Raw genomic sequence first — 11,416 nt, forward strand, 5'->3', positions numbered from 1 at the left:
TTAACCTCTGAGCAGCTGCAAGTGCAGTACTGTTGAGGGAAAAGGCTATACAATAAAATACAATAATCTAATTCTGAACTGTACTAGAAAAAATGTTCCCTAACATTTAACAAAGAGATGCTGAGGTGAGTTGAGCCACAAACACAACCAAATGTTAGATGTTTTATAACAAAATTTTATTCAGATCCATTTTTTACAAAAACATGTTGGAATGAATTTACCCCTGGTCCCTATGAAAGTCCCACCCCTGAAGACCCTGACCTGGTTTAGACCTTTGTTTAGACCAGGCATGTCCAAACTTTTTTCACTGTGGACCACATATCTAAGCCTATTCAGAACGGAGGGCCACAGACAGTTCATTACAGCAGGTTTCTCATATTGGTGTATTTACGTTACTCATTAAAGAGCCATTGTATCTTTAATAAGGCTTGGGGCATTAATTTTAGGTGTGCATCTGAATATAATATGATGTCATAGAGTTTATAGTGGCAGAATTCCTGATCATTTGAGCCAATTCAGCAGGCAGCCTAAGAGCTAACAAAAATTGCTCCCAGGGCCATAATTTGGACACCCCTGGTTTAGCCCCAGATCTAGATCCAGTCCAGGTTTAGATCGTGACTCCCTCCTTGGTCACTCCAAAGGGCTTCTCCACAGGCAGTGTTCCACAGTTGGCAATTACCACGTCTTTGAGCGGTTTGTCTCGACCATCAGTTTTTGTTGACTCGATTTTCTTTACGACGTCCTGAAAAAAAGAAAACAAGTCCAGATCTCCTCAGAACTGTGTAACCTACCACAGTCTAAACCTGTAACCACCTACCCCACAGTCTAAACCTGTAATCTACCACAGTCAGCACATGTTGATATCTTTACATTGACTACTATACAGAACAAGCTGAAACAAGCAGCTGTACTGAGACATATGCCACTGGAAGCATAGCCCAATGAACACGGGAGTTAAGAGCAGTGGTGGAATGTGGCAAAGTAAAAGTACAATACTTTAGTACAAATTTTAGGCATTTATACTCAAGTAAAATTTGAAAACGGGGATACTTTTTACTTTCAATTTGATCTGATATCTCTACTTTCTACCCCATTATATTTTTGAACTGGACTGAAAAGTTTTTTTTTATTTTTATTATTATTATGGTTTGAGACATGAGACCCTAACCCACATTTATAGTTTGAGCAGACAAGTGTACAAATAAAAATAGCTTAAAAAATAAAAAAAATTGTGAACAAAATCACTATATGTGAAACTTTAGATGACATCAATATATGCACAGTCGTAGACCGTATATATGTGCACAATGGACAATACTTTGATTTTTTACGCTTTAAAAAGGACCTAAACTGACACTTAAAATGTATCTATTGAAGTAAAAGTATTAATGATACTTAAAAGTACAGATATACTCAAAGAAAATGAGTATTTCCACCACTGGCCTGCTGGGTTTTGGGGTGAGTGATGCATCTTTTCTAGAATTGCATTGGCCATGCCAAATATCAATATTGCTATTTGATACACAATTTTTGCCACTTTTTTGAAAAGAGTGATGAGATTGAAATAGGAGAGCATTATATTGCTATGTTACGCAAACATACCTAATTATTTTATGTCACAGATAAATTATTTTTACAAATGTGAAAAGCTAATTTGTGAAATTCACTTCAACTTAAAAAATCTGGGCCTAGCTATGGATTTTAAAGGCTACATATAGGTATCGGCAAATATCAACTAGCAACCATAGCAGGAGTACAAATATCTGCCATCTGCTCAAAAAATCCATACCGACCCATCCTTAGCAGAGTGAAGATTCCCTCCCTGTGCTCTCCAACTGCATTAGGGTTAGACCAAGTGCCCTCTCTGGACTCACCATGCCCTCCAGGATCTTGCCGAACACCACATGCTTGCCGTCGAGCCAAGGCGTGGTTACAGTGGTGATGAAAAACTGAGACCCGTTTGTGTCTTTGCCAGCATTGGCCATGGACAGCCACCCAGCACCATAGTGCTTCAGCTTAAAGTTCTCATCAGGGAAACGGTCGCCATAGATACTCTTACCTACAAGACAGAATGAGAAACTGGTGAGGAAGGGGGAAAGACAGTAGATAGATGAGGAGAAGGGGAGACAGGTGAAAAGGGGAAAAGGAGGGAAGAGCTCATTTGAAACAGGCAATAATCCATAGGTAAATGAATCAGGAGTGAAGCGGAGGACGTGAGGCTTTGGGGGTGAGGCACCATTGGAAAAACACCAGTGGCTCATTCTGGTAGAGCAGAGTGCGTTCTGCTCTCCCTCCTCCCCCGTCGCTCTCCCTCCCTGACCCGACCCCGGTCTCACCCCCTGACCCGACCCCGGTCTCCGGTCTCACCCCCAGTCCCATCCCCACGCGTGAAGTCTCCTCCCTGGATCATGAAGTCCTTGATGACGCGGTGGAACTTGCTTCCCTTGTATCCGAAACCTTTCTGTGAAAAACACAAAGCAAACAGACATCTGGTTTAAACCTAGTCTACTCTCACAGACCCTCTACCAGAGAATGAACACATTATGGGACGTTTACCTCGCCTGTTGCCAGGGCAATGAAGTTATCAGCTGTTTTTGGGACTGTTTTTCCAAAGACTCCAATGACTATGCGCCCAACCTCTTCCTCCCCGATTTTCATGTCAAAATACACCTGAGAAACACAGATTTTTCCTTTAAAGTACATTTTACAAGCTTAAGAAAGTTTATGTCGGATAAACTTGGCATACATTTTATTTATTAACTTTAAATTATAATACTTATAATTATCAGTGTACTAGAAAACAAACAATAGTGCTCAACAGTGTGAGACAATAAAGGCAGGAAACCACTGTTTAAGACACTTAAACAGGTCCTGTCTGAACAGCACTGGCCCGGAGCAGCGTCCAGCGTGAAACTAACGCGTCTGAACGTTTCACTGAGCTACTGCAATGAGCAGCCAGGAGGACGAAGCAAAGTAGCTCAATGTGACGTGGCGTGGCACCGGGCTAGAACCGGGCTAATGTGGAGCTAGAACCGGGCTAATGTTTGGGTCTGGTGAATGGGTATGGGCACCACAGCAGCGGACTGAACACACTGATGCTGGGCGCAGGGCTGGACCCGTGCCTCAGGAAAGGCCCAGAGCTAACGGAGCTTCACACCAGGGACGGGGGTTTGAGCAGAGGGAGAAGGGCCACTGCGGGGTCGGGGCTGGTTTATCCGGAGGCCGTGGAGCAGAGGAACAGCGCGAAAACGACGGATTAGCCGGTTGATCCCCAGAGAAGTGTGTGCGAACCCGGACAGTTGCCAAAACCCTACCTTCTGACGGTGGGCTATGGTAGGGTGACCAGAAGTCCCTATTTACCCGGGACAGTCCCAGTTTTGAGCCCCGTGTCCCCTGTATGTCCCACGTCCCTATTTTTGACTAATCTGATACATGCCAACAGTAAAGAAGCATAAATTCTCATTTGTTTACATAAAATTTAGGTAAAAAGAAAAGTTGCTTAAAAATGACAAAAACACAAAGAAAATGTGACTATAAAAACTCACATTAGTGCCAAGTGCATAACAATTTTCCTTTGTTCTGCACTCGTTTCACAGTTTTATTATTACCAACCACCACAAAACAGAGACATCCCAGTTTTTTATTTTGAAAATCTGGTCACCCTAGGCTATGGACAAGACTGTAACTACTTCGTTACCCCGGCGCAGTGTTGTGCCTTCGCCGTGATTTTGGGGCTATGGCTAAGCCCGTACCCAGTTACCCCGTGACAGTATGAGCTACCCCCGGGCCCCGGGGCAGTGTTGTACCTTCGCCGTGACTTTGGGGCCCTTCTTCTTGTCCTCGGCCTGGGAACCTCCGGGAAACGCGAGGAACACGAGTGCGCCGCCGAGCAGCGCCAGCGCGAGCACACACTTCATCCTCCGTCTGAGCAGCGCCGCGAACCGTCTGAGCATCCACGGCCTTCAGCCTGTTACGAAGACCCACGGAGACACGCACAGATCCACACAGAGAGCAGGCGGAGCAACCGAGGACCGTGCGCCTGGAGCCGGGACAGTGCGTCTACAGCCGGGAACAGTGCGCTTGGAGCCGGAGGAAGTGGAACGCGCACCGTTGCGGTTTTGGAGCCTCGGGAGCGCGCCACGTCAGCGCGGGGCGGGATCTAGGGAAACGCAACACGCTGATTGGCCAAAGTATTTGAGATTTTGACCAATCAGAATCCTGTGCGGAAGTGTTTTAACCAATCACAGCACGCCGCGTCTGAGCGGGCTGCGGTCTATGTTCGTGGACTAGTTCACAAATGAAAGATACAGTATTTTATTATATTAACATTAATTATAGTAAATGGTTTAGTTCCGAACAACAGTGAAGAGTGAGAACAGTACCTGTTTCACTCAGAGTTAATTTCAACGTACTTTTGTAAAGCATAAACAACAGCAGCGTCTCCTCCATAGAGAGCTCCACAAGAACAGAAAGTCAGAAAATCGCATTGAAATAGTTAAGAGCCTTGTCTATATAACTAAATAGAATTGTAAAATATATATATATATTAATTTAATATAAAAATATTTTAAACTGTATATATAATTGTATATACATCTGGTGCGGATACGGCCGCCTGTGGTGTTGTGGGGAAAGTTGCTCCGGTGCTTCTGGTTTAAGGCGGTGTACAAAATAATCCGGTCCCCCATGTCCCGTGACCCCGGGCTCTGCGCAAGCGCAGAGAGGTAGGCGGATGTGGCACCGTGCACCGTGCGTTCGGGTCTTTCCTGGATTTCAATGAGTTTTTAATGAGTTTAGAACTGGACCGAGGACAGCGGACCTCCTCAGAACTGAAGCCCAAGAGAACCGCACCAAATCCGACGTGGCTCCCGCAGAACCCCGGGGTTTGGCCCAGAACCGAGAGGTGAGCGCCTCTAATCCTCTGACAGAGCTCAAGTTTAAGTCTTTACTGGGACTAAACTGGGACCAAACCAGGTCTAACCCCGGGATCTGTTTTGTGCAGAATCCAACGACTGCAGCGTCCTCCACAGATATTTATTTTATGTTAGATGTGTTAAATGTATATAAGATACATTCTGTCCATGTGCAAGGGCTGTGTGCTGTATGTTATATGCGTGCTCTAGTTTGTGCTTGGACTGTGGTTAAACCTGTTCTATAAAAGTGCAGCTGGACCTGTCTGAAGGCGGGGCTCAGGCACTTTAGTATCTCACTGCATCATAATAGTTTATAATATTGTTAATATTAATTATTACGGATGTAGTGGGTTTACTTTAACAAAGTCAAACAGGCCTAAACCTGTCCCAGGGACCTGCCTCTAACCCATCCACTAAAAGCTAAAGTTAGACCCAGACTGAAACCAGATCTGGTCCACTATAGGTCCCACTATAGAACCGGACCAGATCCTGGTCCTAGTCTAGAGGACCTGGGAGTACAAATGCAGAAGCACGTCCTGTGTATCGAGATGTGTATTGTATTGTGGCCTATGTTGCTGTATGCAGCTGTTTTGTTTCATTCACACATATTTGAGTAATCCTTTATTATTAGTCTATCTACATCTCAAAATGTTCTGTTTCACTTTGTCATGTCATAAAGCTGTAGTTTTCAAGTTAACAGGTACTTTTTTCCTTCAGTGAGAAGGAACCATCACATGGTTAAAAGCTCTGAAAAATCGAGTTTGCTGTATAGGTCTTATTTAAGTCATGTTCATTTACTTAAGTGTCTTATATATGTGTAATTGATGTTTTAATGTTAAATATTTGATATTTGCTACTTAATTTAAAAATATATTTTATTGTTCTGTGTGTGGATTTCAGGTTTGGTCCCTAGAGTATGGCGCGCTGGGGCCCTGTATTAGTGCTGCTCCTGGCCCTGGCTTTGGCTCTGGTCCTACACCGACAGTCCGGAGTAGACCTGGGACTAGACCTAGATTTGGACCACCTTAAGGCCCTCTTCAGAACCCCCTCAGACCAGAGACCAGACCAGGTGAAGACCCTGGAGCAAAGGGTGTCAGAGGCCTGGGAGAGCCTAATCACTCCTCCACAGACACGGTGGAGACGAGCAGCTGTCGGGTCAGTGTGTCAGATGCCCTCTCATCCTCCCTGGGTGTCAGATGCCCTCCCATCTTCCCTGTGTGTCAGATGCCCTCTCATCCTCCCTGGGTGTCAGATGCCCTCTCATCCTCCCTGGGTGTCAGATGCCCTCCCATCCTCCCTGGGTGTCAGATGCCCTCCCATCTTCCCTGTGTGTCAGATGCCCTCTCATCTTCCCTGTGTGTCAGATGCCCTCCCATCTTCCCTGTGTGTCAGATGCCCTCTCATCTTCCCTGTGTGTCAGATGCCCTCTCATCTTCCCTGTGTGTCAGATGCCCTCTCATCTTCCCTGTGTGTCAGATGCCCTCTCATCTTCCCTGTGTGTCAGATGCCCTTCCCGTGTGTCAGATGTTCTCCCATGCTCTGTGTTCTTGTTTCAGGGTAAACTCATGTGTGGACGTGGTTGTGTCGGGGGTAGCTCTGTTGGAGGCTCTGGGTTTGAATCCTGAGTCCAGTCCTGGTCCAGTCTCGGGTCTTGATCATGAGGTCCTGGGCTCTTTGGAGGATCTCAGGGACACGTTTCTGTTCTTCATGTCTCGAGGAGCTGCAGCAGAACGTTTCTTCTCAAACCCAGAGCTGTTCCAAACCATCGCCCTGACAGCACTACAGATCCCTGGAGCGAAGGTACCAAACCAGGACTGAACCAGGACTGAACCAGGACTGAACCAGGACTGAACCAGGACTGAACCAGGACTGAACCAGGACTGAACCAGGACTGAACCAGGACTGTTTGACTGTCTGTATCTGTTACAGCTGTATGTTGGTGGAAACGCGGCTCTGATCGGACAGAAACTGGCCTCCAGCCCTGACACTGAGGTACTCCCTGAACCTGGTCTAAACCAATGTCTATACCCGGTCTGTGGTCCGCTACTTGATCTGGTCTAACCCCAGTCTTGGTCTTTCTCAGGTCCTGTTGTCTGGTCCGGTTGGTCCTAAACTTCATGAACTTTTAGATGAGAAAATCGTGGTTCCTCCAGAATCACTCAGAGAAACCGATGAGTACCACCTCATCCTGGAGTATCAGACAGGTGCTACCACTATACTACTACAACTGTTACCACTACTACTGCTACTATTACAGTACTACTACTATTATTACATTACCACCTATTCCTAGAGTATCTAAACCCAGTACTGCGGTACTCAGACTCAATGGAGGTTATGCAGTGACATAATTTTATTCAAGAAATGCAGAAATATGGGCAGGACAACATTTTTATTGCCTATTTTTTGTCCATGGAGCTGTGGATTTTGCCCACACACAGACTCAGTAACAGTTATTTAAGGAGAAAAAGGTTCAGTTCAATTGTCTGTGATTCTATAGTCTGTATCAATGAGGCATGTGACAGTGAGCATAATCTGCAGTGTATGTCAAATACCTGTGCAAAATGTGTAGTTGTATAATCTGATGTGTTCCAGGGGAGCACTGGGGCCCCCTGGTGGCTCCACAGGCAAACAGGTTCATCTTCTCTCACGATGAGGCCAACAGTCACATGGCCCTCACCGAGGCCCTGGTCCAGAGTCTGGACCAGTTTGAACCAGATCTCCTGGTCTTGTCAGGACTCCACATGATGGAGGGTCTAAGGCCTGAGGCCCGGAACCAGAGACTGGACCAGGTATGCACCAGAGAGACTGGACCAGAGACACTGGACCAGAGAGACTGGACCAGAGAGACTGGACCAGAGAGACTGGACCAGAAGTAAACCAGAAACTGGACCAGAACAGAACCTGGACTAAACTTGGTCTGAACCAGTGTGCTGTGTGTAGGTGGTGGCACTGTTGTCGGAGCTCTCTGTTCCTGTTCATCTGGAGCTGGCCTCTATGACAGACCCAGGCTTCATGCAGCGCATCGCCCAACAGGTGAGCCCCTTTCTGACAGGTGAGCCCCTTTCTGACAGGTGAGCCCCTTTCTGACAGGTGAGCCCCTTTCTGGCAGTTGGGCCTCTTTCTGACAGGTGAGCCTCTGAAAATGCAGGCCAGAAACTGACAAAAAAATGTATAATTTAATAATAAAAAAAAAATATATATATATATATATATTTCTGTGTGTGTATGTGTGAGTGGGTGGGGTAATTTTAGACTATTTGAGGACAAAATGAGAACAATTTGCTATAAAATTGGGGGAATTATCTAGTGTCTTTGTGATTAGAATACTGATTATATTGTGTCCTTTCAGGTGTTCCCCCGTTCTTGTTTCTCTCAGTGGCTCTGTTCATGTGTGGTAGACATAGGACATACAGTACCATATCATTATAATGTTCATATAGTTATTGTGTCCTTTCAGGTTTTTCCTCTGGTCTCATCGCTCGGTCTGAACGAGCAGGAGCTTTTGTTTCTATCGCGCTCCATGGGCGGGCCACACTCTGATGTGTCATGGTCAGAGGTGGGTGTGGCATCTGCGGCGGCGGTGGGGGTGGCCAGTGACGTGCTGCAGTGGGTTTTGCAGCATTTCGGAGCAGTTTCCAGTGGATCCCTTCTGTCAAGGGTACACTTCCACTCGCTGCCATTCCACGTGGTTGCTGTGGTGACAGGGCGTTGGGGTAACCAGGCAGCGAGCTCTGCGGCGGGAGCGCGCACAGCCAGTGCTCAGGCTTGCGGACATGCTCACGTGCATGCCGCCGAGGCTCAGCTGAAAGCGCCGCTAGAGTTTAACGCCAATGACACGCACACACTCAGGCTGGACCCCGACCGGCCAATCACAGTGTGGCACCAGCATCATGTGACCCTCCATCTGTCGCCCGTGCTTGTCTGCAAGCGGCCAGTCAGGACAGTCGGTTTGGGCGATGCCATCTCGGCCAATGGCCTGCTGTTCTCAGAGATACTTCCTCCAAAATAAACTGTATCAAGCAATCTGCTCACTCGCTTCCGAGTGGCAGATAAAACCTGTTACTGACCAATCACAGCTCTCCCCTCAGAGACCAGCCAGTCAGGCCAGGCCTTCGCTGGACCACAATCCCTCACAAACCCCTGCTCCTCTGGACCACAGCTCCCACAATCCCCTGCTCCTTTGATCAGTCCTTTATATTTTGGGACACTTGAGAACAGGGGTCTCCAACCTTTTCCTCTGGTGAGATTTTACAAAATGAAAAGCTTTTGGGTGTTACACAAAATTGAGACAATATAAAGATAACAACTATAGCTTTAGTTGGGGTGTATTTAGATGCCTATAAACATAACCCTTAAACCAATATATCAGTGCACAAAATTTGACATTTAAAACTTACACTATGATAACAGGCATGTGATTAATTGGATTTAAATTACTCAGTGTAATATGTATAAATCTTTTAGAGAGCTGCTTAGAATGGGGCGGAGAGCTAGTGGAGCTCATGAGATGCAGGCTGGAGACCCCTGCTTTAGAATCTGGGTTATATTTAAATAAAAGATTGTTTGATAACTAGTCCTCCCTGTGCCCGAGGAGAACCTGAGGAGGACCCGGTGTTTAGTGCCTTTAGATCATTCACAGCATTATTGAATATTATTACAAATGACACTTTATGAACTCACCATATCCTAGCTCCTACCTCCTATCTCCTATCTCCTTTCCTTCCTCAGAGTAAACACTCCTTTAGTTTAAGCTCAGAGTTCATCTGAGTTTGGGGTGTCCAAACCACAGCCTGCGGGCCCGATACAGGGTGAGGCTTCTTGATGAAAGGCCCCATAGTAGTAACAGTAGTAACAGTAGTACGGTACTTTTTACTGCAGTTTAATAATTCTCCACTCCACCTCCACCTCGTTCCTCACTCACTAACAATGGACATGACATTTAAAGTGCATATGACAAGTTGAATCACTTATTTTACTAAAAGTCAGTTAACATTTTTTTGGTTTGAAGATCTTTTTAGGTTTCAAATTTTACTTTCTGGATGGAAATCATCATATCACATGGGATAACTATGTGGTACACCGGTGTTTTAACCTCTAGTGCACCTGTACAGATTATGATTTGGCAAATAAAATAAGATGAAAATCAGAAATATCAGATAATATCAGACAAGTTTTTTTTTTTTTTTTTAAACCTGTCATACGCACTTTAAGAATCCTGGGTCACAAACGAAGTGAACACAAAATCATAGCGCTGCTAAACCTGTCCATCTGAATAGTCAAAGGTTTCAAAGGTTTGGGTTTGGACACCCCTGGTCTTAAGTGAGCCGGGCCAAAGTGCATATGACAGGTTTTAATAGTTTTTTTTCATTCTGACTTGGTTTGGTGGGATAGTACCTGTGGAAAATCATAGTTTTGCATCAGTTAAGTGGAAGTCTGTGGAAAAAAATACAAAAATACAGAAAGTAGCATAGAGTTGTAAAACAGGCCTACCCTTATCATCAACACAGAAAACCCCATCCAAAATGCAGAGACAATTTATGCACAATGAAGACATTTTTCTGACTGATTTTTAAATCTTTGTTTAACTAATTAAAGGTGTTGTCATTTATTTTTATTAGTCTAATCATAACTATTATAATGAGTCTAACCTGTCACATGAGCTTTAAATGAGCCAGGTTGAACCAGACCAAAGTCAACCATGTAAAGTCTTAATAAACAAATATAAACTCAGGACTCCCTTTTTTTTGTGTGTGTTCATTATTCACTCATTATTTATTCATATTAGTTATGAGACATGACACACCAGCAGAGGGCGCACGGACTGGAGGCATGCTGAAGTGAGGGAAATCTCTCTCTATCTCTAACCCCCCTTCTCTTTCTCTGCATCCCCTCTCTCTCTCTCTCCCTTCTCTCCCTCGTCCCACCTCTCTCTCTGGCCTCTCTCGTCCCTCTCCTCTCTTTCTGTCCCCTCCTCTCACTCTCTCTCTCTCCCTGTTGCAGTGGCGCCCTCGTGTGGTCTCTGGGCTCTTCGCTGCAGTCAGTTTCACCTCGTCTCACCTCACTCTTCACCTCCTTTGCTCCTCACTCCTGTCCTCCTCTCCCTCGCTCTCTCCCTCCTTTTCTCCTCCATCTCTCCCTCCTATTCTCCTTTCGCCTTTTTGACGTCTTTCTTCTGCTCATTTCTCGACATTTTGGGGATTTTTCCAGAGCTGCTGCAGAGTCACAGGTTTGTGTTGGTGAGTCAGCTGTTTCTGCCTACTCCTTTCCTCCTCTCCTCTCTCCTCCTTTTTTGTCTCCTCCTCTCCTCTTCCCTTGTTTCTTCTCCTCTCTCCTCTCCTCTCTTCTCCTTTTCTCTCCTCTTCTTCTTGTCTCCTCTGTTGTCTCCTCTCTCCTAGTCTCCTTGAGTGCAGCATGACTCAGCTTAGTGCAGTCCTTCTCAGAACCTCAAGTTAAGTTTAACTCCTGCTTTAGACCTGCTTTAGACCTGCTTTAATCTTGGT

The 11,416-nt window shown here is 45.6% G+C and overlaps 2 protein-coding genes across 2 annotated transcripts; one reads left to right on the plus strand and one right to left on the minus strand.

Annotated features, from left to right (window-relative positions):
• Positions 1 to 154: 154 nt before the first annotated feature.
• ppib (peptidylprolyl isomerase B (cyclophilin B)) lies at positions 155 to 4,116 on the minus strand. Its single transcript, XM_020934666.2, has 5 exons — positions 3,807 to 4,116; positions 2,557 to 2,670; positions 2,368 to 2,461; positions 1,875 to 2,059; positions 155 to 742 (listed from the first exon to the last, which is right to left on the minus strand). The coding sequence occupies exons 1-5, from the start codon at positions 3,951 to 3,953 to the stop codon at positions 608 to 610; spliced, it is 675 nt and encodes a 224-aa protein (XP_020790325.1). The 5' UTR covers positions 3,954 to 4,116; the 3' UTR covers positions 155 to 607.
• A 182-nt stretch (positions 4,117 to 4,298) lies between these two features.
• adpgk (ADP-dependent glucokinase) lies at positions 4,299 to 10,647 on the plus strand. Its single transcript, XM_020934677.2, has 8 exons — positions 4,299 to 4,903; positions 5,814 to 6,068; positions 6,470 to 6,713; positions 6,843 to 6,905; positions 6,997 to 7,117; positions 7,509 to 7,705; positions 7,857 to 7,949; positions 8,374 to 10,647. Exons 2-8 carry the CDS (start codon positions 5,830 to 5,832, stop codon positions 8,923 to 8,925), a joined length of 1,509 nt encoding a protein of 502 aa, XP_020790336.1. The 5' UTR covers positions 4,299 to 4,903; positions 5,814 to 5,829; the 3' UTR covers positions 8,926 to 10,647.
• Positions 10,648 to 11,416: the final 769 nt, after the last annotated feature.

This window comes from Boleophthalmus pectinirostris, unplaced genomic scaffold (assembly GCF_026225935.1).
Source record: "Boleophthalmus pectinirostris isolate CB_2022bp ecotype Guang Dong unplaced genomic scaffold, ASM2622593v1 HiC_scaffold_2, whole genome shotgun sequence".
Classification (NCBI taxonomy): domain Eukaryota; kingdom Metazoa; phylum Chordata; class Actinopteri; order Gobiiformes; family Gobiidae; genus Boleophthalmus; species Boleophthalmus pectinirostris.

Excerpts from the sequence above, each read along its gene's own strand:
- ppib (XM_020934666.2), bottom strand. The coding sequence starts at position 3,953 with ATGCTCAGACGGTTCGCGGCGCTGCTCAGACGGAGGATGAAGTGTGTG. Across the intron at positions 2,462-2,556 it reads TTGCCCTGGCAACAGGCGAG|AAAGGTTTCGGATACAAGGG; the intron begins GTAAACGTCCCA and ends TGTTTTTCACAG. Across the intron at positions 2,060-2,367 it reads GCGTGGGGATGGGACTGGGG|GTAAGAGTATCTATGGCGAC; the intron begins GTGAGACCGGAG and ends TCTGTCTTGTAG.
- adpgk (XM_020934677.2), top strand. The coding sequence starts at position 5,830 with ATGGCGCGCTGGGGCCCTGTATTAGTGCTGCTCCTGGCCCTGGCTTTG. Across the intron at positions 6,069-6,469 it reads TGGAGACGAGCAGCTGTCGG|GGTAAACTCATGTGTGGACG; the intron begins GTCAGTGTGTCA and ends TTCTTGTTTCAG. Across the intron at positions 6,906-6,996 it reads CCTCCAGCCCTGACACTGAG|GTCCTGTTGTCTGGTCCGGT; the intron begins GTACTCCCTGAA and ends GGTCTTTCTCAG.